This window comes from Lepidochelys olivacea, assembly GCF_965140295.1.
Source record: "Lepidochelys olivacea isolate rLepOli2 genome assembly, chromosome: 4".
Taxonomy (NCBI): Eukaryota; Metazoa; Chordata; order Testudines; family Cheloniidae; genus Lepidochelys; species Lepidochelys olivacea.
In genome coordinates, this window is record NC_140414.1 from 61402940 (window position 1) to 61425982 (window position 23043).

The 23043-nt window shown below is 42.1% G+C and overlaps 1 protein-coding gene across 3 annotated transcripts; it reads left to right on the top strand.

Moving 5' to 3' along the window:
* Positions 1-2293: 2293 nt before the first annotated feature.
* On the top strand, positions 2294-15223 carry LSM6 (LSM6 homolog, U6 small nuclear RNA and mRNA degradation associated). Of its 3 annotated transcripts, none has more exons than XM_084625823.1 (4): positions 2294-2408; positions 5947-6058; positions 12820-12933; positions 14916-15223. In XM_084625823.1, the coding sequence occupies exons 2-4, from the start codon at positions 5965-5967 to the stop codon at positions 14948-14950; spliced, it is 243 nt and encodes an 80-aa protein (XP_084481949.1). In that variant the 5' UTR covers positions 2294-2408; positions 5947-5964; the 3' UTR covers positions 14951-15223. The 3 variants fall into 3 exon arrangements, with proteins under 3 accessions (XP_084481949.1, XP_084481950.1, XP_084481948.1); XM_084625824.1 differs by having other exon boundaries at positions 2294-2395; XM_084625822.1 differs by lacking the exon at positions 2294-2408 and adding an exon at positions 3132-3266.
* The last annotated feature ends 7820 nt before the right edge of the window (positions 15224-23043 follow it).

A 23043-nucleotide genomic window follows, 5' to 3' on the forward strand; every position in this document is an offset into this window, starting at 1 on the left:
AAGAAGTTAGAGCATGGCTGGAAGGCATTCACACCACGACTTGCCACTACCGCTTCTTCATACATTCCAGCTCCTCAGACTTGACTAGTTAACAGCTTTCTTAGTGGGAGAAACAAGACAAAGGAGTGAGTGTATTTGAAAGATTCTACCATTAACCCTTTAAATGATATCCTCTGAAAAGAGAAGTGAAGGCCAGGGAGAACTTTTCACATGGCTCTAAAATTAATAGCATTGCAACAAAACATATCTGAAACACCAGCAAACTGCATGACATGACACCCATCAGCTCTCACAGACCTCCTGTGTTAGGATGGACTGATCCTTTGGCCCTGTCATCATGTAGCAGGAGACAGAGGTGACACATAGGGGAGGACACATGGGTTCATGTGCCCCCTTCCAGATTTCTGTCAGGGCAGGAGTCGAGCTGAGTGCCGCTGATGGAGATGTGCCTGGAAAAGGCATCTTGTGCTCCCTCTGAGACTAGGGTTGCCAACTTTCTAATCACACAAACCGAACACCCTAGTCCCACCCCTTCACTGAGGCCATGCCCCCTTCCCCAAGGCCCTGCCCTCAACTCACTACATTCCCCTTCCCTCGGTGGCTCACTCTCCTGCACCCTCACTCACTTTCACTGGGCTGGGGCAGGGGTTTAGAGTGCGGGAAGGGGTGCAGGCTCTGGGGAGGGGCCGGGATGAGGGGTTTGGGGTGCAGGAGGGGGTTCCAGGCTCAGGGGGTGGGGCAGAAGGGTTAAGGGTGTGGGAGGGGGCTCTGGGCTTGGGCAGGGGGTTTGGGTGTGTGGGGGGGTGAGGGCTCCATCTGGAGGTGCAGGCTCTGGGATAGGGCTAGGGATGAAGGGTTTGGGATGCAGGAGAGGGCTCTGGATTTGGGCTCAGGGCTGGGTGGAGGCTTACCTCTGGCGGCTCCCAGTCAGCGATGCAGTGGCAGCGGCGGCGGGGGGAGGGGGAAGGCGGTAAGGCAGGCTTCCTGCCTGTCCTGACTCTGCGCTGCACCCTGGAAGTGGCCAGCAGGTCTGGCTCCTAGGCAGAGGCTCATCAGGCAGCTCTGCGCGCTGCTCTAGCCCACAGGCACCGCCCCGCAACTCCCATTGGCTGTGGTTCCTGGCCAATGGGAGTGTGGAGCCAGTGCTAGGGGCAAGGTCATGTGGAGCCCCGTGGTCCCCCCGAATAGGAGTCGGACCTGCTGGCCGCTTCTGGGGTGCAGTGTAGTGCCCCAGGACAGGTAGGGACTAGCCTGCCTTAGCGCTGCAGCATCACTGATCGGACTTTTAACGGCCCGGTCGGCTGTGCTGACCGGAGCCACTAGGGTCCCTTTTTGTCCAGGTCGAAAACCAGACACCTGGTCACCCTAGCTGAGCCCCACTAGGAGGTATCCAGAGCAGGTACCAGAGATGGGGCTGGCAGCAGCTCTGCCAGAGATAGCACAGGGAAGCCGAATCCCATCCCTTCCTCGCCTGCAGCCGCAGTTACCTGCTCTGGCCCACGCCATGCCCACAGCGGGGAGGCGATGGGAGAAGTAAGAGGGGAAGGAGCTGTGAGGAGAGTGGGGGCAAGGTGGGTGTGGCTTGAAGCAGGTGTGGGAGACACAGGGGGAGTGGGAAAGGGGCCAGAGAAGACACGTGGGGTAGTCACATGCCCCCCTCGTACAAGCATTTCATAGAGTCATAAGAACATAAGAACGGCCCTACTGGGTCAGACCAAGGGTCCATCTAGCCCAGTATCCTGTCTGCCGACAGTGGCCAGTGCCAGGTGCTCCCGTGGGAAGGAGCAGAACAGGGAATCATTAAGGGATCCACCCCGTCACCCATTCCCAGCTTTTGGCAAACAGAGGTTAGGGACACCAGACTCGAAGCAGAAGTGAGCTGTAGCTCACGAAAGCTTATGCTCAAATAAATGGGTTAGTCTCTACGGTGCCACAAGTCCTCCTGTTCTTTTTGCGAACACAGACTAACACGGCTGCTACTCTGAAACCTGCACTCTTACAAGACTCATACCTAGTTTGAGCAAATCGGACAGACAGCTGACCTGGTCTGGTCTCTGGCTAGGCCCTGGTCAGTACTGAGCTCGCCCCAGGCTGGCAGTGGCAGCAGGGCAGGTGGGGAGCTGGAGGGACGGGTACCTGCCGCAGAGACTTGGCCGCGGCGGCTGAAGGGCAGAGGACCCTTCAAACCCAAGCACTGGCCAGCAACCCCCAGCACCAAACGCTCCCCCGCCCCTCGCCAAACGCGCGCTCAGTTTGTTGGGTGTTTTGGCTCAGCCACCTGACCGTAGCGGAGCCGGAAGTCTGGGAGGGGGCGTTGATTGGTTGCGAGCGCTGCTAGTCCCTCGCTTCGCTTGGGAACTGGCCGAGTGAGTGGCCGCCGGCGGGCAGGGCGCGGGTGAGCGAGCGAGGTGGGTGCGCGGAGCTCGGGGCAGCGGGGGGGTGGCCGCCGCGCGCCAGGCCGCTGTGTCCGCACGGGCTCCACGTGGTCGGGGCCGCCGCGCGCAGCCGGGGCGCGGCTCCTCTGCCCCTCGCTCCCTGCGTGCGCCGGGGCCCCGCGCGGTCCGGGGGGCGGGAGGATCTTGCTGCAGCGAAAGGCGCGTGCGGCTCCGCGCCGGGCCCTTGCCCGAAGACGGCCCGAGCAGCCGCTGGGGCTGGGAGTAAAATCCCAGCTTGGGGGGCGCGGCGGGGCTGATTGGGCAGCGGTTCCACAGCTGAATTCAACGCCCCGGGCCTGCTACCGCTGCTTGCAGCCCTGTTGGGTTGGAGGGAGCTGCGTGTCCCGAGCGAGGGGTGTAGGGTGTAGGGCTGGGCGCACTAACAGCGAGGGGAGCCCCAGTAACTTCCAGGGAGGGTTGGACGGTAGCTGCATCCCGTCATAGCGTTTGGCTTTGCACAGGCCCCTTTGCTCCCCTCCATTGTGAAGCCCAGAAAGGATCTAACTAAGTGGGGTGGAGCAGCCCACGAAGCAGGGTGGATAGTGGGTAGTAGAGCCTGCCCAAGTCCATCACCACCCCGTGCCCACCAGGGGCGGCTGTTCTCGCTTGGGATTCTCTTCTCTATTTCTGAGCTGTTGCGGTGTCAGCCTTTGGCTGGTATTTTTACATATAGTCTTTATTTTTCATAGCTTGTTCCATTTGCTGGGAGTTTTCTATGTGGTGCACCTAAATTCAATGTAACTGTTACTAGATGAGTGACAATGTGTAAAGTCCCATTAAAATCTGCATTACCATTTCTGATCTGAAGTATCCTAAATGAGAGATGAAAAAGTAAGCCAATACATGTGCCTATTCATGTAATGCAAAATTGTTACCTCGGCAATATTCTTAAGAACTTTTAAAATCTTTTAATCAATGGGGTCTCTACTGCTTCCCTTGTGATGCTGTTATGCATTTTTATATAAAGTAAGGAAGTTTTGTTGGATCTTTATCTTATTTGTATTTATTTGTATATCACAGAGTTTGCTTGATGTTGACAAATCTACACATTTAAAGATTCTGTGTCCCTGAGCCACACAGAACTGAGTAACATAGTTAAGTCAACCTTACTTTCAAGTGCACACCAGCCCTTAGACTGTTAAAATACATTAAATACACTCAGTATTTTTTTCTTTATCTTTTGCTTTAGTTGACACACAGATGATGGTGTGTAATCGCAACAGAAAGGGAAGTGGTTCATGAAACACTATGCAGTCCACATGGTACAAAAGTTTGACATCTCCCCTCCACCCCCCCATCTAATAGAGAAGTGTTATCTCAAAGACCTAGGAATTAAAATTAAGGTGTTCGGCCTTCATCTTCGATCAATAAAGTCATTTTACACCATTGGCTTCAGTCAAGGTTCTATGGCTTACTAGTCCTATCCTTCTGCCCTGGAAGCTGAGAAACAGTTTTACAGAGTTGCTGGTCATGTCTTAACTCATTTAGAAGTTGAGAAGTAGAAAAGGGATATTAGAATTCACATACAAAAACCTAGCCCAGATATAAGAATAGACTGGATAATATGTATTCTGACTACTGAAGAAGTACAATGACCCAGGACAATTCATACTTTTAATTGACTACTACGTTTAAAACATGTGAAAGTGGTAAGTTTTTCTGAGTATGGCTGTCCAATGGTTAATGTGGGTAATTGAAAATAGTATGGCAAGATGCTGTTACACTGTGATAGAAGGACCTGTAATCTACATTTAGAAATCATGCTGAACCAGAATGAACAGCTGTCTTTTCTGATTACTTCCCTAAAAATGATCAGATTGCTTATGGTGTTAATACAAATTGGCTGTCTTGTATATTTAGATTGTAAGTTTTCGGGGACTTTCCCTTACAGTATAGTTTGTACCGTGCATAGCATAATGGAGCTCCAAATTCAGTTGGGATCTCTAGATGCTAGTATAATACAAATAATAATAGGTTTCAGAGTAGCAGCCTTGTTAGTCTGTATTCGCAAAAAGAAAAGGAGTACTTGTGGCACCTTAGAGACTAACCCATTTATTTGAGCATAAGCTTTCGTGAGCTACAGCTCCAATGAAGTGAGCTGTAGCTCACGAAAGCTTATGCTCAAATAAATTTGTTAGTCTCTAAGGTGCCACAAGTACTCCTTTTCTTTTTACAAATAATAATGTGGGAGTGTTCCTGAGTAGACTTTCCAGTGTAAACTTATGTAATATTTTTAATGAGTTCTAAAACTTGATTGTTGAATTTACATCATACTGAAAATTAGCAGTGAACTTAATGTCAGCAAGTAAAATAACATGCTGGTAGACCTAAAATTGTGGCCTTTCCTCTAATAAAAGATATATACATGCATTTGCAGACACACCATACTGATTTTACCATTGTGCCCATTGCAGTAATATTAAATCCATTAAGAAAAGCTTCTGCACATCCAGGACTCTGACATGCTAACTTTTGCATTCTCTCTTCCTTCTTGCTCCCCATTCTGTGGAAGTCTTTATATTGGAAAAACTAGTATACTAAACCTGAGCCTTTGTGGGGGGAGCTAGGTGGTTCATGTAGGCTGTGTGTGATGCTAGACATTAGTTTTAGAAACTACTTTTGCTTTTTATTTATTTATTTTTAAAGTAAAAGTCAGTAAAGTGAATAGTCATGTTCAGATACTACTTTGGTCTTTTGTATAAAAACGTCTTTAAAATGTTTCTTCTGTTTTTAGTTTTGTTAAAATATGTTTAGAGTTTTGTTTTAGTAGTTTTATTTGCTGCTGTTAGCTTTGTTTCTAAAAGTGAAACTTTGTAGATGAGTTGATAATACAGATCAGTTCTCAGTATGTTTTTAACTGAATCTAAAGCATGCACAATACATACTCATGTACAGATTATTTCTATATGTTGTGTACATGATATACAGTGGCTCTATTCTGAACTCTCACACCAGTGTGTAACTTCATTAAGTTTGAGAGAATGACTTCAGCCAAATTATTCTTGACTTTCATTAGTGTAACTAAGATCAGAATCGTGGCCAGAATTTTACTTTTAACACAGTCTCCTTGCTCTTTCCATTTTAACATAGCAGTCTGCATATAACTGTATTTTTTTTTTTTAGATATGAAACACTCATTAACTATTCTTGATTCCATAATTCAAGTAAAGCTGCTGTAACGAAAGGTGTTATGGAAAAGAAAAGCCTTTGCTGGCTACATTGGAAGTTTGCAAGAGGCACAGCATGGTGAACAGATGTTTAACAGAAAAACATATGAGGATTCCTATTAAGAATTTCAGAAACTGCAAAAAGTTAAATGGAATGTTTCATGCTATGGCTGTGGAACTGCAGTTTTAAGTCTGTCCTCTTTTTCTGCAGATTTCACGTTTATCCATTTTGATATTTTTCCCCTGCTGAACACTTTGAGAGCCACAAGACTGCCTGTCTTAGTTGAATATATGTTTTAAGATCTGTATTTGGGTTATTTATCTAAATATTTTTTCCCTCCCAGCCCACCAGGACTATCACAATGAGTCTCCGGAAGCAAACCCCTAGTGACTTCTTAAAACAAATTATAGGAAGGCCTGTTGTTGTAAAGTTAAATTCTGGAGTTGATTATCGAGGTAAGTTCTCCCCACTCTCTCTCATAATGAATGTCTACATTCTCACTGTTTGTATTTGTCCCTTCCTCCCCCAATGCTTAACTTTAAAACAATGACTGTTCCATAACTAATAAAAGCAAGAGAACTTTGCAGGAATGTTAATTTCTTGGTACCTGTATTTGCTTTCTGAGGCTGTGTTCATATGGTGGCTTGCATGTATCAGGAATTATTTCTATAGTAATAATAGCTTAAGTTGGATTCTCAAGTTCATGTTGTGACTGGTGCAATTCCTGTATACTGTGGCCCCAGAGTGACATGTTCATTTTAGTGATTTACGTAAGCTCCAGAGAGAATTTTGGTTGGGAATCTTGAACTGGGGATCCCAGTTAGTAGTGCAGTGATCTGAAGTGTTAGAATAGCCAATTTTAGATTTGGGAAAGGGTGGCATAATGTTAAATAAATAAGTCTGGACAAATTGCTGATGGGGGAAAAAAAAACGTGTTTTTTTGATTAAAACAATTTGTCTAGGTCAGTGGTCTTGAAAGAAGCAGTGTAGGCTTCCAGGATAGAAATTTCGAATCCCCTTGAGTTATGCATATGTTTAAATGTTGGATTGAGGCCTCAGAGTGGGATTTTTTTTTAAAAGAACCTAAGTAATGTAGGAGCAAAAGTTCTAATGGCTCTAAGTGGGATTCTTGTTCTAACATCCCTTAAATGCTTTTGAAAATCCAAGTTAGTCATGGACTTATCCTCTCATAGGATTATCAAGGAGAATCTTCTCTTACAGGTCGAGTGTACCAGCGTGACTTCAACCAGAATAGGTCTGTTGGCTCCCTGATTTTTTTTTTTTTTTTTTTTAAAGCAGTGTCATCAGAGGTTTATATCTCACTGCTTGCTTTCAGTGAGGAAGAGGGGACTGGCTGTAAAGTGAAGTCAGCTGAGTTATACCTATGTAAAAACTGGTGTGATCAGTATCTGGCCCAAAACTATTTTACTGAGTGCTTCAAATATTTAAATGTTATGGGCCAGATACTGATCACACCAGTTTTTACATAGGTATAACTCAGCTGACTTCATTGTACACTGTTTGAGAGAATAGCGCATGTGTTGTGGTGAGGAAAATTTACTTAGGGATTTATTATAGTACATGAAACTATAATGTAAGCTAGATTTGTGAAATTCCTTAAAACTTTTTGTTCAAAAAGGATTCCAAACTCTTGTTACAAATTTGTCAACAAATTTATCTACTTCTGTTTCTAGGCCATGTTGCTAATTGTACTTTTTTGACAAATATCACCTAATGCAGATATGACTGTATATAAAAAATGTCTCAATTCTGTGCCAAGTGAATGCCACATTTAAGGAAAGAGGCCATGAAAAAGCACAAACCATATTTGGTAAATTACAGTGTGTGACTTGCTTGCCTCTGTGTGTGTATATATACATTTAAAATGTAAATAGGAGGTTGGGTAATGATAACATTTTATGCCAGTCCTGTTAGTAGAGTGGAAAAATACAAGGGGGAAGAAGAGAGAATGAAATAAGCCTGAACGCATACTAGTAACAAAAAAGGCTGTGAAAACACTGCCATTTAAGGCATACTGAGTGATATTTTTAAAGGGTATGTAGTCAACTTTAGTCTCACTTGTGTGAAATTATTTTTTACCTGCTATTGTTAAAAGTAATTCCTGAGATTACTAAAACAGAGATCAGAGGGGGGAAAACCTTTCATTTTGTTTATTTCGTGCAGTTAACAGCACTTTGTGTGTAGTCAGTCAATTTCTCCTATTTGTGTGGAAAGAGAAGAAAGAAAAACACTTAGGAAAATGTGATCCTAAGAGCATAGAAGTTGGCAGGAGAGTTCAAATTCCCAGTTATTTAATGGAAGATCTTACAGTAGCACTGCTGAGATGTGGGGATATGTGCTAGAGGAGAATCAAACTGGACTGTTTTTCCACATTGCTGTTCTTTAATCCAGACAGTTATACAGTTAAATTATAATAATTATTTAGAACCCAAAAAGTACCAGATGCTTTCCGATCCCAGAGGAAAGCGTAGTCCCAACCCTAAAGAATACAGTCTAAGACAACAAAAATGATGAGTAGTAGGGGAAAGGATACAACATACAAAAAGGCCAGTGTGACAAGGCACACATCTTACTAGTTGCAAATTCAGTGTGTTTTAACAAAAAAAAATTTTTTTTAAATAGTTCTTCAAATTATCCTCAAGCTTCAGTTCTAGTGTCCCTAGCACCTGTTCCTCCCAACATTAAACCCCTTCCCTCTACATAAATGAACAATTTGTTTATTAAGTAAACAGAATACATAAGTAGATGGCTAAAATCCTAATCCTGCCTTGAGTTCCATGCTGGTGGAGCTCTTTTGAAGAAACTGGGATTCATGGGTGTCACAAAAGAAGCAGATCTTGAGGAGGGATTTAAGGGGCTTAGTGGACCAGCTCAGAAAGTGCATTCTGTATATAGAGTGCAGTGCAGAAGAGGACTAAGAGAAAAGTGGGAAAAGAGGTTATTTATTTTTTTAAAAGCAACATTGGTTTTGTATTCATTTGTTTAAATTCAAGAAAATAAAGTACTAAAGGGCAGGGAATTTTTCTTCGTGATCCAGTAACTAAACTGTATAACTATTTTGGAAAATCGATGCCTGTGGCATGTTTAAAAATGTGTGCATTTTAAAATATTGCAAACTTAATTATCTTGAAATAAAAATGTATAGTATTTTTAAAAGTAAATAGGTCAGTTACTACAATTTTAGCTGAGTTGTGTTCAAGAAAAATGTTGAGAAGTTTATTGAAATGTGTAATTTATAGCATGAAGATAACAGCTGCCAGTCAAAAAAGTTTTTTCTTTAAAGATATTGTAGATCAAAATTGTTATAAAATGTGGCATACTATGGGGTATTATGCTATCCTATATTAAGGTGATCACTTCATGGATATTGAAGTTATTTATTTAAACTAAAGGACTAAGCTGTCTGAGGTGACCTCTGGACCGTTAATGTTACTTTTCAATAAGACTTGGATCACTGGGGAAGTTCCAGAAGGCTGGAAGAAAGCTAATGTTATGCCGTTTTTAAAAAGGTGATTGGGATGACCCGGGTAATTATAGACCTGTCAGCCTGACATCAGTCTCAGCCAAGATAATGGAGAGGCTGATACAGGGCTTGATTAATTTAAAAAAACCTAACAGAAAGAGTGTAATTAATGCAAATTAACATGGGTTTATGGAAAATTGATCCCGTCAAACTAAGTTGATATTTTTTTGATCAGATTACAAGTTTGGTTGACAAAGGTAATAGTGTTGACATAATATACTTAGACTTCTGTTAGGCATCAGACTTGGTACCACATGACATTTTGTTTTAAAAAAAATTAGAATGATATAAAATTAACATGGCACACATTAAATGGATTAAAAACTAGCTCAATGATAGGTCTCAGAATGTAACTGTAGATGGGATATCATCATCATGTAGGTGTTTTTCCCATGGGATCGTGCAGGGATCAGTTCTTGGCCCTACACTATTTAACATCTTGATCAGTGACTTGGAAAAAAACATAAAATTATCACTGATAAAGTTTGCAGATGACAAGAATTGGGGAAACAGTAAATCATGACGAGGACAGGTCACTGAGTCAGAACGATCTAGATTACTTGGTAAACTATGCACAAGCAGACAGTGTGTTTTAATACAGATAAATATAAGTGTATACATCTGGTAACAAAGAATGTAGGCCATACTTACAGATGGAGAACTCAATCATATGAAGCATTGACTCTGAAAAAGATTTGGGGATTCTAGTGGATAATCAGCTGAACATGAACTCCCACTGTGGACAAAAGAGCTAATGTGATCCTGGGACACATAAGCATGGGAATCTTGAGTAAGATAAAAGAGATTATTTTACATCTGTATTTAGCACTGGTGTATAGTTCTGATGCCCACAATTCAGGAAGGATGGTGATAAATTGGAGGGGAAGAAGAGCCAGGAGAATGATTAAAGGATTAGAAAACATGCCTTATAATGATAAACTAAAAGAGCTCAATCTATTTATCATGGAAAAGAGAAGGTTAAGGGATGACTTGGTTACAGTCTATAAGAATCTACCTAGGGAGCAAATATTTAATAATGGGCTTTTCTCTCTAGCAGAGAAAGGTATAACATGATTCAATGGCTAGAAGTTGAAATTGAACAAATTCAGACTGGAAACGGGCGTCAGGTTTGTAGAAATTTTGGTGGTGCCCAGAAGGCCCAGAGGGCTCCCCCCTTAACTCCGCCCCCCCCACCTGCCTAATGCTCTGCGAGGGAGTTTGGGTCGGGGGAGGAGGTCTGAGGTACAGGCCCTTGGCTGGGGCAGGGGATTGGGGCATAGGACAGTTGAGAGGTTGGGCTCTCAGATGGAGTTTGGGTGCTGGGTGCAGGCTCTGGGCTGGGGCAGAGGGTGGGGTGCAGGAGTGGGTATGGGGTGAAGGCTCTTGGAGGGAGTTTTGGGGTAGGAGAAGGTGTGTGGGAAGGGGATGGGGGTTGGGGTAGGGCAGGGGATGCAAGAGGGGGTGAGGGGTGCAGGCTCTGGGAGGGAGTTTGGGGGTGGGAGGGGTGCTTAGGAAGGGGGTGCAGGTTCTGGGAGGGAGTTTGGGGCCTGGAGGGGGGGTGTGGGAAAGGGGTGTGGGTGCAGGCTCTGGGAGGGGGTGGTGGGGTGCAGCACTTAAGGGAGGGGACTGCCATCACATGTGGCTTCCTTCCTCTCCTGCTGCCCCTCACCATAGCCTCACTGGGGGTGGGGGATGGGGCTGCCCCTTGCCCAGCGTTGGGCAGGAATGGTGGCAGGGCGGTGCTGATAACAGGATCAAACACTCATTGAAGCCACAGCAGCTGCTGAGGTGAGTGAGGTCCACTCCATGCCTTCTCCCTCTTCCCCTCCTGAGATTCAGCAACAGCCAGCTGCCTCAGCCTGCCGCCAGCTCTGCTCTTGTGCTGTAGCCTTAGGCAGCAGGAGCAGCCACCAGTGCAGGCAGGCAAGGGAGAGCCGCACCGCTTTCATTCAGGCAGGGACGCTCCCGGGGCTTGTGGGGGGGATGCTCCGAGGGGGAGAGACCCAGCTCCAAACATTGGTGGAGCAGGGCCCCCAGCCCTGAATATTCCTGGAGGCCAGGCACCATGGGCCCATACACCTCGCTATCCCTGACTTTAAATAAGGTGTAAATTTTCAGTGGGGAGAGCAATTAACCTTTGGAACAATTTACTAAGGGTCATGGTGGAGTCTCCATCACTGACTATTTTTAAATGAAGATTGGATGTTCTAAAAGATCTGCTCAAGGAATTATTTTGGGAAAGTTCTATGGCCTGTGCTATACCAGAGGTCAGACTAGATTGTCACAAATGGTCCTTTCTGGCCTTAGAATCTGTGAATGTTGGCACAAGAACAAATGGCTATAAACTGGCTGTGAACAAATACAGGCTGGAAATTAGAAGAAGGCTTGTAACTATCACAGGAGTGAGGTTCTGGATCACCCTCCCATAGGAGTTGTGGGGCCAAACGACTTAATGAGTTTTAAGAAAGAGATGGACAAATTTGAGTGTGATTGTAAGACGGGGTAGCTTGTGATGGTAGGGGGTAGGACCCAAGAGTCCTGAGGCTTATTTCCAGCTTGTTTTATGTTCATAAAAGCTCATGCTTCAGGATTTCAGCCAGCCACCTGCAGGAGTCAGGAAGGGATTCAAAACCCCACAAACCTCATATCTTCTGTTTGTTGTTGTTTTTAAATCTCCTTTCTCTGAAGCTTGTGGGATGGGCATGGCTGGAAATGGGACATTGGACAAGGGGGACCAGGGCTCTGAGAGGCACCGAGCTTGCTTACTCTCTGCTCCTTGGCTGGCTGGTTTTTGCTTACCTGCTTAGGGTTTAACTGGTCTTTGTTTGAGGGGTCATGAAGGAATTTTCCCCCAGGTCAGATTGGCAGTGACTTTGGAGGTTTTTTGCTTTTCTCTGCAGCATGTGGGTGTGGATCATTTGCCACAGTTATCTGGATATATCTCACTTAATCATTTCCCTGCCATTGTGTGGGACCTTGGGCTCTGGTGCACCTCAGTCCCTTCTGTTCTCTGCCTGTGGCACATAATAGTCTAATCTCCTGTGGTCTATAATACTTTCATCTAATTTCAGTTTAGTGCCAGTGATGGGGAATGTTGGTGGTCTGTGATATACAGAAGGTCAGACTAGATGATCTGGTTGTCCCTTCTGGCCTTAAACACCATGATGTCTCTGACATGTCATTTAGATAAAAAACTCAACCTCTTTAATATAGACTTTCCATTCATTTTTCTAGCTAAATTCAGTGTGCCCAGTTCCTTTCTAATACATGGGGCTCTTCTGTAGAATATTAAGGACCACTCATCTCTTGCTAATACATAAATGAATTGCACCATTTTCAACTTTCAGAGCAGAAGCCATTGATCTTGTGACAGAGTTCTGTTTTATCACAAGCAATATTTTTCATTTACGGAGCGATTGATGAAGATTTAATCACTACCTGATGGATGATGAGGATATGGTGACAATTTTTCATTGTACCATTGTTGACCTGCTTTTTAATTGGCTTAGAGGAGACTGTATGTTTCAGTTAATCAGAGCAGTTTATCTAGAAAGAGAGGTTTGAGTTGTTTTTGAAGAATAAAAAACTGTCAGATTTATGTTTACCCTGATTTTTTAAATCTAATTTTTTGTTTTGTTTTTTAAATTTTAAAAAACTTGTTAATGTCTTCAGGTGTCCTGGCTTGCCTGGATGGGTATATGAACATAGCTCTGGAGCAGACAGAAGAATATGTAAATGGTCAATTAAAGAACAAATATGGGGATGCATTTATCCGAGGAAATAATGGTAACTCTCCCTCCCTGCAATACTCTTGATTCGGTTTTGTTTTTTGGCATGGAATCTTTAATTTGAGGCATGTATGAAAATAAAATTAGGTGACTGCCTGTCTCCAGCCACATCCATTTCAAACTTTTTACTCTTGCAAGAGGCCTTACGTAATCTTTCTTTTACCTACCATCTGTACCATTCCTCCTGCTCCGCTGTTCTGGTCCTATGCTCTTCCTTATTGATCCCTGTGACTCCTTCCCCTCTCCCTATCTTTTACCAAGCACCCTCTTTTTTCTATCCCTCCTTCTAACCCACCCATCACAGGACCCTTTCTTTTCTTAGTCAGCCAATCAATAACATTCACCAGACCTGTCTTGTCTATCTAGGTGTCCCTTGTTTCACAGAGCTTATCATGTCTTGTTCTGTAAAGCAGTGTGTACATTTATAGGGTTCTGTGGATATTGATTGCACTGTCATATACACTCAGTTTGATTGTCCAAAACTGAATGTTGACTAACTTAACTGTCTGATGCAGCTTATTAATAATTTAAGACTGTGCTTACAGGTGAAGACTTTACTCTCATTCAAAAAGATTGCAATAGTTAACACTGACCCATGACACATTATAATGAGACTTTCCAAGGCTCAGCTACCATGGAAATAGGTGGAGTATAAGCAACTAGATAGATAAATTTTAGTGTGGTTCAAAGACAGTTATGGTCCTATCCCCACTACAAAATTAACTGTATTGAGGGATAATGGTAGTGTAACCCAACCCCTTGAGATGAAGGTATTTGTAATATAGGCATACCTTTCACCCTGGTAGCAAGAAATGCCAGGAAGAGAGGTTGGGAGGTGGTTGTGGGCAAAGGTTCAAGAATGAACAGAGGGGCAGAGATCACATGTGCAGAAGAATCAGTGTAGAGAAGGGAAGTGAAGGCACAGGAATGGATGAAGTCACCCAGGAGCAAAATGTGAAGAGGAAAAAAGGAGAGGGCCAGGAACTGAACTCTGTGGACATCCACAGGCGAGGACAGAAAGAGAAAAACAAGAAGAGCACAGAGCCCATGAGAAAGAGAGAAATTAGACAGTCTTTGTCTTAATAGGAGGCTGAGAATAGAGAAGTCACCTTGAGGGTTGGCCAGGCATCTCTTACAGAATTTGGATAGGTGAGGTTGAAGCAACTATAGTCAAGGGTTTTTTGCCCCCATTTCACCTCTTTTCCCCCCGCCCCGCCTTTTTTTTTTTTTTTTTTTTAAAGACTTGGAAATAAGAGCATGTTTGAAAGGCTCGGAAGAATCTGGATGATGGTGAGGTAGCGAGAAGTCTTACCCCACGTCTCATTATTGGGTGGGCTGTGATAGACTCTAGAAAACAGGTTGAGCTGAGAAATGAGACACCTCAGTTTGAGAGCATAGTTAATTCTGAAATATTTCACACACTGGTCACCCAAGCTGCAAGTATCATGGCTTCCTCCTCCTTTCCCTATGCCCCAAAGGAGACCCTTTCCTAAAAACTTGCAGGAAACCTTTTATCACAAGACACCCTGGTACTGGCCCAGTAAGTGGAATGTACAGACTACTTCATAGGTTTCTGTGACCTTTGCAAAAGTTTTAAACGAAAAGGAGTGAGGATCCTGAACCTTTTGTTGTCAGATCAAGACTGATTTCTAACACCCTTAATCTATGCATCCTGAAAATCCGGTAGGACTCTCCTCGGCATCACAGAAGGCAGTTCCAATTAAATTGGTTTTAGAAACAGTCACATTATAGAACCTATCTGTACATCCTCTATCTATTATGGGGCACAATTTGACAAAGTAATATATTAAACTAAGTGTTCAACAAGGAAAACTGAAATAGAAACTATGTATATGTAGTTTGACTCAGGTAATATTGCTGTTGGAACTTCAACTTTTACATTTCCTGATTTAATTGATAGGGTAAACAAGGCACCTTATGTATGGAATTTTATAACGTTTCACTTCTTCCTTTTCACAGTTCTGTATATAAGCACACAGAAGAGGAGGATGTGAAGATGCCTAAAGAGAGATGTTTTGTACTGCTGCATTTTTTCCTAAATGATGAGAACTGTTTGATTTGTAGTTAGTAATTCTTGGTTGAACAATACAGCTGTTTAAATATTTCTGTTATTTGCTGTAAAGCTGGATTTACTGCAGTGTCTATGGAGAGAAGGGTTTTTTTTAAATTCAAACTACCAAAATACAATTGTAAACTTTCCTGAATACTTGGGTTGTGAAAAAGTGCTTTGTTACACTGTGCAGAATTAAATAAAAAATGGAAAAGTATGTCATGTATGTATTGCTACAAGATAAATTTGAAGCAGTGTTTGGTTACTTCTGGTACCGCAGAGAGGAAAATGAGGGTTTTGAGAATTATCCCACATTGGAACTTTATAGCGTTGGCCAGGTGATAGTTGTAACTCCCCTCCCTCAGCTATATAAATGCTTTGTTGAAAATAATGTGGCCCAATGAGAAAAAAATAGGGCCAAGTTTAAATACTGAATTACACTAAGAGTCAACAAGGTAAAAAGTTCAGCTGCTGACTGGCAAAATTGGCCCCAAACCCTTGAATTATCAATTTGAATAGGGGATGTAACAACGATACTTCAACAATGGGGGCAGGGAAAGAATTGAATCAGATGGAAGAAAAGCCCAAGGGATTAACACTGTGGCAGCTATAGAAGTCAGTCACACAAGTGAACAGCTCTTTCGTTGGTATGCCAACAGAACCAGTAGGTCACTTCAAATCCTAGCAACTTTCTTTCCTCCAGATTGCAGTTACTTTGTTTTCTTTCCTTCTGTCTCTTCTCCCCACCAACACAATAATTAAGTTTTTAAAAAGTTAAAATTGGTTTTATTTTAAAATACGTCTAAAGCTTTTTTTCAAATTGCTCATCGGGTGAGGCTATTAGTCTGAGTGCTGTGTATGTACATAAACACATTGTGTGTCCTGTTCATGTTTTTTCATTATTCCCACCCCTTTCTTATACCACTCAGCCCCTTCCATCCTTCAACTGCGTGCTAGCCAGCAATACGAACAAATATCAAGCTCTCAGCATAGAGTGTGTCAGCAGGGGGGGGGGGGGGGGGGAGGAGAGAGAGAGAGAGAGGAATTGCTGCACAAGCAATGAAGTAAAAAACCGTGCATGTGTCCCACAGCAACTTTAAGAGATTAAGTCAAAGCTCAGTGAGTAAACTCAGCTAGGTTCTGGATGGCTACTTACTAGCTTATAAAATACTTTCTCTTTAATTTCTGCTTGATTGCAATAAATAGCTTTAGGGTACCTATGAAGCAAAATCAGAATGGAAAATTGCACTAATACGCAGTACTTAATGCTTTCCTGTTGCTCAGTGCAAGGTTACAACTTTGGGTAATGTACCTCATGCTGAGGTTGTTTAACCAATTTGTTAATGAGTTTTCTGAAACCTTGCTTTATTCTCTGAGCAGTTTATGCTGTCTTCAGGAACAACAAATACTTCTGAGTTGTGGATGAATGAGCACCAAACAATTGTGTGAATATTACAGTGGCCCATTCTCCCCAAATACCAACAGGTTCTCAATGTCAGTAGGCAATGGTAACATTTCAATTATCCAGGGGAGGGAAATGCATGGCATGTGGCTTTTTTTTTTTTAAAGATGGAATAATTCCAAACAATTATTTTGCAATTAATAGTTAACCTTCTACATTAAACATTGTGAAGGACTCTGCAGAACATACAGAGATACCGCATTATAATATGCTTCAATAACTTATAATTTCTTGAGAAGGATCCAGCATGTAAGAAGAGATCACCAATGTACTCTTCTATAAATGACTTTTAAGAAGAAAATGGATGTGCCTCTAAGTGGAGCATGCAGTTTCTCATTAGTTTTGTAGTATGTGTGTGGTTGGAAGGTTACTGTGTTCTCCATTCACTGAAATTGTTTTAGAAGTAACTGATTTTATTTGGTTTTTCCAAAATCTAGAACAAATTATTTTGTTAAGCTTGTATTTTATTACAAAAATTATGAATCTCCAACTTCATAAGTGCCATTTTTCTATTTCTATAGGTTTAGCCATGGAACAACTTTGTAATCATGACAGCTATATAAGATGCTACTTCTGGAATGTCACCAGAACACATGGTTTGTAATCATGCAAGTTGTTTAACATTGAGAACCAGAACTTGTAGACTTTCTGCCAAGTGCTAAGATTTTCTTATTTACTTTAAGAATAAAAATGAATAAAATACTTAAAATTATCTTCAGAGTTCTGGAAAAATATTGGTTAATCCCCTATGCCCCTTGTGACGTAGATAAGCATTTCCATGTTACTGATGTACAGTTGTGATGTTCATTCAGTGATTTTGATTATTATTTTTAATTAAATGTTTTTTGGGGGTGAGACTTCCAAAAGTGACTAAGGATGTGTGACTTTCAAAGGGAGTTAGGTGCTTAGCTCCTTTAGCCACTTTTGGGAAATATCTTAAGAAGGTATTAATGAACATCACTCTGGTCTTTGTCCAAACATTCCCACATTTAGATGTAGCTCACTTTGGGTGTCTGCTACTTTCCACCATGGATTTAGTTCAAGAGATGAATGAAAGGCTGTTGCGTCACCATTGTTTGTACCACAATAAACCAACTACAGGTGAATCAGGCAGGGATGGTTCCCTGTTATCCAAACATATGTTGTAAGTTTTAGAAGATTGTCATGTAAAATCCATCAGCCTGTAAAAGCAAAATAGCATGCCAGTCAAGTGTACAGACATAAGATACTGAATATAGTTACTGTGGAGAATGTAGGACGTTCCTATTTTTATGCAATGTATGTGACTTGGCTTCTCCATTCACTTTTGTACTGCTACCCACTGGGTGTGAAGAGATTAATTTCTTCTCAGGCACAGTATATAATCAGGGAAGTGACTGGCCATGAGTCAGTAGGCATGTCAGGGTCAGTATGCGTAGTCTATCAAGAACTGTCAGTATGTGAATGGAGACTAATGATTGGACCATTGACTTTTAACAACTGCTGGCCAAGGGGCACTACTTGTGACAACAGCATGATTGGTACTAGAGACAAAGAACGGAAGTCTGAGCAGACTGCAGTAAGATTCCTGACTCAGTGCAGAGCGTCAACCCAGGGAGGTTGTGTGCATCTAGGCTTTACTTTACCATTCTAATCTAATGTTCCTAAACACTGTTCCAGCTGACTAATCAATCATGTCTTGTTTTAAAGAGGCTGTTCTGTGTCACTGTAAAGAGCTGTTGGTTCTAGAGCTCCCAAGAAGGTGCCACTTGATTGAAGCATTGTATTTAATGGGTGGGGAGACTATCTCCCCCTATTAAGAAATCAGCTCTGATGGTTCTGAAGCCCAAGCTCCTAGCTGTGGAAGGAGAGGATGTGTCACTTAATCTCCGATCCGCACATATGTCCAAAAATAAACTCAAGAAAGAGTCGTGACCTGGGCTATGCTTGATCCCTAAATCCGGCCAGAAACACTATTTCCCACCAGCATGTGAAATTTGGGCTAGCTACATTTAAATTGTTAGCTATAGCATCTTAACTAATAGCCTGGTTAGGGTGAATACACATGAAGATGCGCGGCACCATGAAGAATGAGAAAAGAAAGGGGGGAAAAAAATCTTAAAGGTAACTAAATAGTTGAAGAAATGGAAGTCAGTCAAAAGCAAATGACCCTCCTGGGCCTCCAGCTGGCTGTATCCCCCAGATATAAAGGGCTAATTACTACAAGAGCGTGCTGGGATCCCTTTAAAGAATCCCCTTAAAAATGTAAACCCAAATCAATGGCCATGCAGCCAGTTCTTAGGGAAAGGGCAAAGAACAGACATCCTATTTCTGAGGGACTCATGAAAACTAGCATAGGATTTTGAAGGCCTACTGTTTTTTATATTTGGGTTAAAAGTTCTGTCCATCTTTACTGTGCTATGACATTACATTGACATATAAATGTCTAGATCCCTTTTTAGTTGCTGCCTTTACTTGAGATTTGTCATCATGCTACTGCCCAAGCCTGCAAATAAACCCACTTTATTACCATAACTCATTGACTTCAATGGGATTAAAAGTAGGGGTGTCAATTAATCACAGTTAACTCCTGCAATTAACTCAAATTAATTGTGATTAATCATAGTTTTAATTGCACTGTTAAACAATAGAACACCAATTGAAATTTATTAAATATTTTTGGATGTTTCTCTCCATTTTCAAATATACAGGAAGTCCTTGGACTTACGACACAATTTGTTCCTCAGAATTGTGTCGTAAGTCAAAACCGCTTTTCCCATAGGAATCAATGGTATGAAGGGGCGATTGATTCCTGAACCAAGGCTTGATTTCACCACACTAATCCAGATTTCTGTACAAAATGAATTATAGATGACTAATGTAGCAACATCAATGTATTTACTGTACACTATATTTTGTAAACAGCATTCAAACAAACATATAAACTCATATGCTGCTCAGAATACTGGCAACACAGGCTCAGAAAGCCAGGGAGAATGGTATACATGCTGAGCCTCGGACAGTCACCGTTCAAGCTTCCTGTTTGGCTCCCGGCCCTGGGCTTAGCCAATCAAAAACAAGCAGCAACCCTACCCAGCAATAAAACTACCCTGCTGCCTCAAAACCAGGGCCGGCTCTACCTTTTTTGCCACCCCAAGCGGCGAAGGGAAATGCTGCCAACAGGAAACAGGAGGAGGGGCTGCCGCAGGCGTGTCGCCAAAGAGGGAAGCAGAGGAGCTGCCCCCAGCGTGCCGCTGAAAGCCGCCGCAGTGCCGCCCTTTCCCTGTTTGCCGCCCCAGGCACCTGCTTGCTAGGCTGGTGCCTAGAGCAGACACTGCTCAAAACCAATCAGAAGTGCCCCCTTCCAGCTCCATACCAGTATAACGCAACCACAAAGTGATTTCAAACAACTTTATGCAAATCAAGCATCGTAAGGGCAAAACAAGCATCGTAGGGGCAAAACAAGCATCGTAGGGGCAAAACATGGTAAGTGGCATCTGACGTAAAGACTCCCTGTATTGTTTTAAATTACAACACAAAATACAAAGTCTACACTGCTCACTTTATATTATTTTTTTATTACGCATATATGCACTGTAAAAATGATAAAAGGAATAGTCTTCAGTTCACCTCATACAAGTACTGTAGTGCAATCTCTTTATTGTGAAAATGCAACTTATAAAATGTAGATTTGTCACATAACTGCACTCAAAAACAAAACAATGCAGAACTTTAGAGCCTACAAGTCCCCTCAGTTCTACTTCTTGTTCAGCCAATCACTAAGACAAACAAGTTTGTTTACATTTACGGGAGATACTGCTGCCCTCTTACAATGCATCCGATGAAGTGAGCTGTAGCTCACAAAAGCTTATGCTCAAATAAATTGGTTAGTCTCTAAGGTGCCACAAGTACTCCTTTCCTCATACAATGTCACCAGAAAATGAGAACAGGTGTTCGCATGGGACTTTGGTAGCCAGCATTGCAAGGTATTTACGTGCCAGACATGCTAAACCTTCATATGCCCCTTCATGCTTCAGCCACCATTCCAGAGGACAAGTTTCCATGCTGATGACCCTCGTTAAAAAAAATAATGCATTAATTAAATTTGACTGAACTCCTTGGGGGAGAGTTGTATGTCTCTGGCTCTTTTATACCCACATTCTGCCATATAGTTCATGTTGTAGCATTCAGTCTCAGACAATGACCCAGCATGTGTTGTTCATTTTAAGAAACTTTTGCGGCAGATTTGACAAAACGCAAAGAAGGTACCAATGTGAGATTTCTGAAGATAGCTACAGGAGTTCACCCAAGGTTTAAGAATCTGAAATACCTTCCAAAATCTGAGAGGGATGAGGTATGGAGCATGCTTTCCAAAGTCTTAAAAGAGCAATATTCTGATGCAGAAACTACAGAACCCGAACCACCAAAAAAGAAAATCAACCTTCTGCTGTTAGCATCTGACTCAGATGAGGAAAATAAACATATACTGGTCTGCACTGCTTTAGATTGTTATCGAGCGGAACCTGTCATCAGCATGTCCTCTGGAATGGAAGAATGAGGCATGAAGAGACGTATGAATCTTTAGCGCATCTCGCATGTTAATATCTCACAACGCCGGCTGCAACAGTGCCATGCGAACACCTGTTCTCACTTTCAGGTGACATTGTGAACAAGAAGTGGGCAGCATTATCTTCTGCAAATGTAAACAAACTTGTTTGTCTGAGCAATTGGCTGAACAAGAAATAGGACTGAGTGGATTTGTAGGCTCTAAAGTTTTACATTGTTTTATTTTTGAATGCAGTTATTTTTGTACATAATTCTATATTTGTAAGTTCAACTTTCATGGTAAAGAGATTGTACTACAGTATTTGTATTAGGTGAATTGAAAAATACTATTTCTTTTGTTTTTTACAGTGAAAATATTTGTAATAAAAATAAATATAAAGTGAGCATTGTATTCTTTATCTTCTGTGTTGTAACTGAAAATATATTTGAAAATATAGAAATATTTAAATAAATGGTATTCTATTATTGTGTAAAAGTGCGATTAATTGCTCGATTAATCATGATTAATATTTTTAATCGCTCAACAGCCCTAATTAAAATTAAACGTGTGTCTGCAGGATTTGGGCCTAATAGCATTGGAACAATGGAAGAAATAGTGCTTACATCTTTAATTTGTATCCCTTTGCTTGTTACCAGCTTTGACCTATTGTCATTTTTGAAAGCAAGCAATTGCTCAGCAAATTGCTTGATATTTTGTTATTTCAGTGCCAAATTGTACTCCGTGATACCTGTACAACCCTGTTGAAGGCAATGGAAATTTATAGGCCTAAGTGGGAGCAGAACTTCTCCCATGGTTTTTACAGGCTGTGGCTATTCACCAAATAAAGGGTTTTTTAAGTGTTCTCTTCTTCATCCCCAGCCTCCTTTAGATGTAGGCCATTGCTGTCTGTTTTAAAGATGAATTAAAGTGCTTTTAAAAAAAATAAAGTTCTGCTTTGATCTCAATTATTTAAGAGCCCGTTACTGTAACTCGACATGTGGCACTGCCATTGCTAACATTGTGCCCATAGTGCAGGGCCCCAATTGGGCCAGATATACTTGCACACATTTACCAATGCATTTTAAAGTAAAATATCTGAACATTTCTCCTCGGGTTTTTTCTCCTACTACAGTGCTAACACCTAAAGCGAATGCTGCTCCCTGCACCATTTTAGATGGTAGTGGTCATAAATGTAAAGGGAAGGGTAACCACCTTTCTGTATACAGTGCTATAAAATCCCTCCTGGCCAGAGGCAACATCCTGTTACCTGTAAAGAGTTAAGAAGCTCAGCTAACCTGGCTGGCACCTGACCCAAAGGACCAATAAGGGGACAAGATACTTTCAAATCTTGGGGGGGAAGGGGAACACTTTTGTTGTGCTCTTTGTTTATGTGGTTTTCTCTTAGGACTGAGAGAGGCCAGACAGAAATCCATCTTCTCCAACCCATCCTAATCCAAGTCTCCAATATTGCAACCAGTATAGGTAAGCCAGGCAAGGCAGATTAGTTTATCTTTTGTTTTATGTGAATTTTCCCTGTGTTAAGAGGGAGGTTTATTCCTGTTTTCTGTAACTTTAAGGTTTTGCCCAGAGGAGGATCCTCTGTGTTTTGAATCTGAATACCCTGTAAAGTATTTTCCATCCTGATTTTACAGAGTTGATTTTTACCTCTCTCTTTTTTTTTTTTAAATAAAATCCTTCTTTTAAGAACCTGACTGATTTTTCCATTGTTCCAAGATCCAGGGATTTGGGTCTTTGATGATTTTGTAACCAATCGGTTAGGATATTATTCTCAAGCCTCCACAGGAAAGGGGGTGTGTAGGCTTGGGGGGATATTTTGGGGGAAGACATCTCCAAGTGGTCTCTTTCCCTGTTCTTTGTTTAAAACGCTTGGTGGTGGCAGCATACTGTTCAAGGACAAGGCAAAGTTTGTACCTTGGGGAAGTTTTTAACCTAAGATGGTAAAAATAAGCTTAGGGGGTCTTTCATGTGGGTCCCCACATCCGTACCCTAAAGTTCAGAGTGGGGAAGGAACCCTGACAGTAGTGTTGAC

What these genes read in the sequence shown, in the direction of transcription:
- LSM6 (XM_084625822.1), top strand. An exon ending in TTCTGGAGTTGATTATCGAG is followed by an intron (nt 6,059 to 12,819) that starts GTAAGTTCTCCC and finishes TAATGTCTTCAG; the next exon opens with GTGTCCTGGCTTGCCTGGAT. An exon ending in ATTTATCCGAGGAAATAATG is followed by an intron (nt 12,934 to 14,915) that starts GTAACTCTCCCT and finishes TCCTTTTCACAG; the next exon opens with TTCTGTATATAAGCACACAG.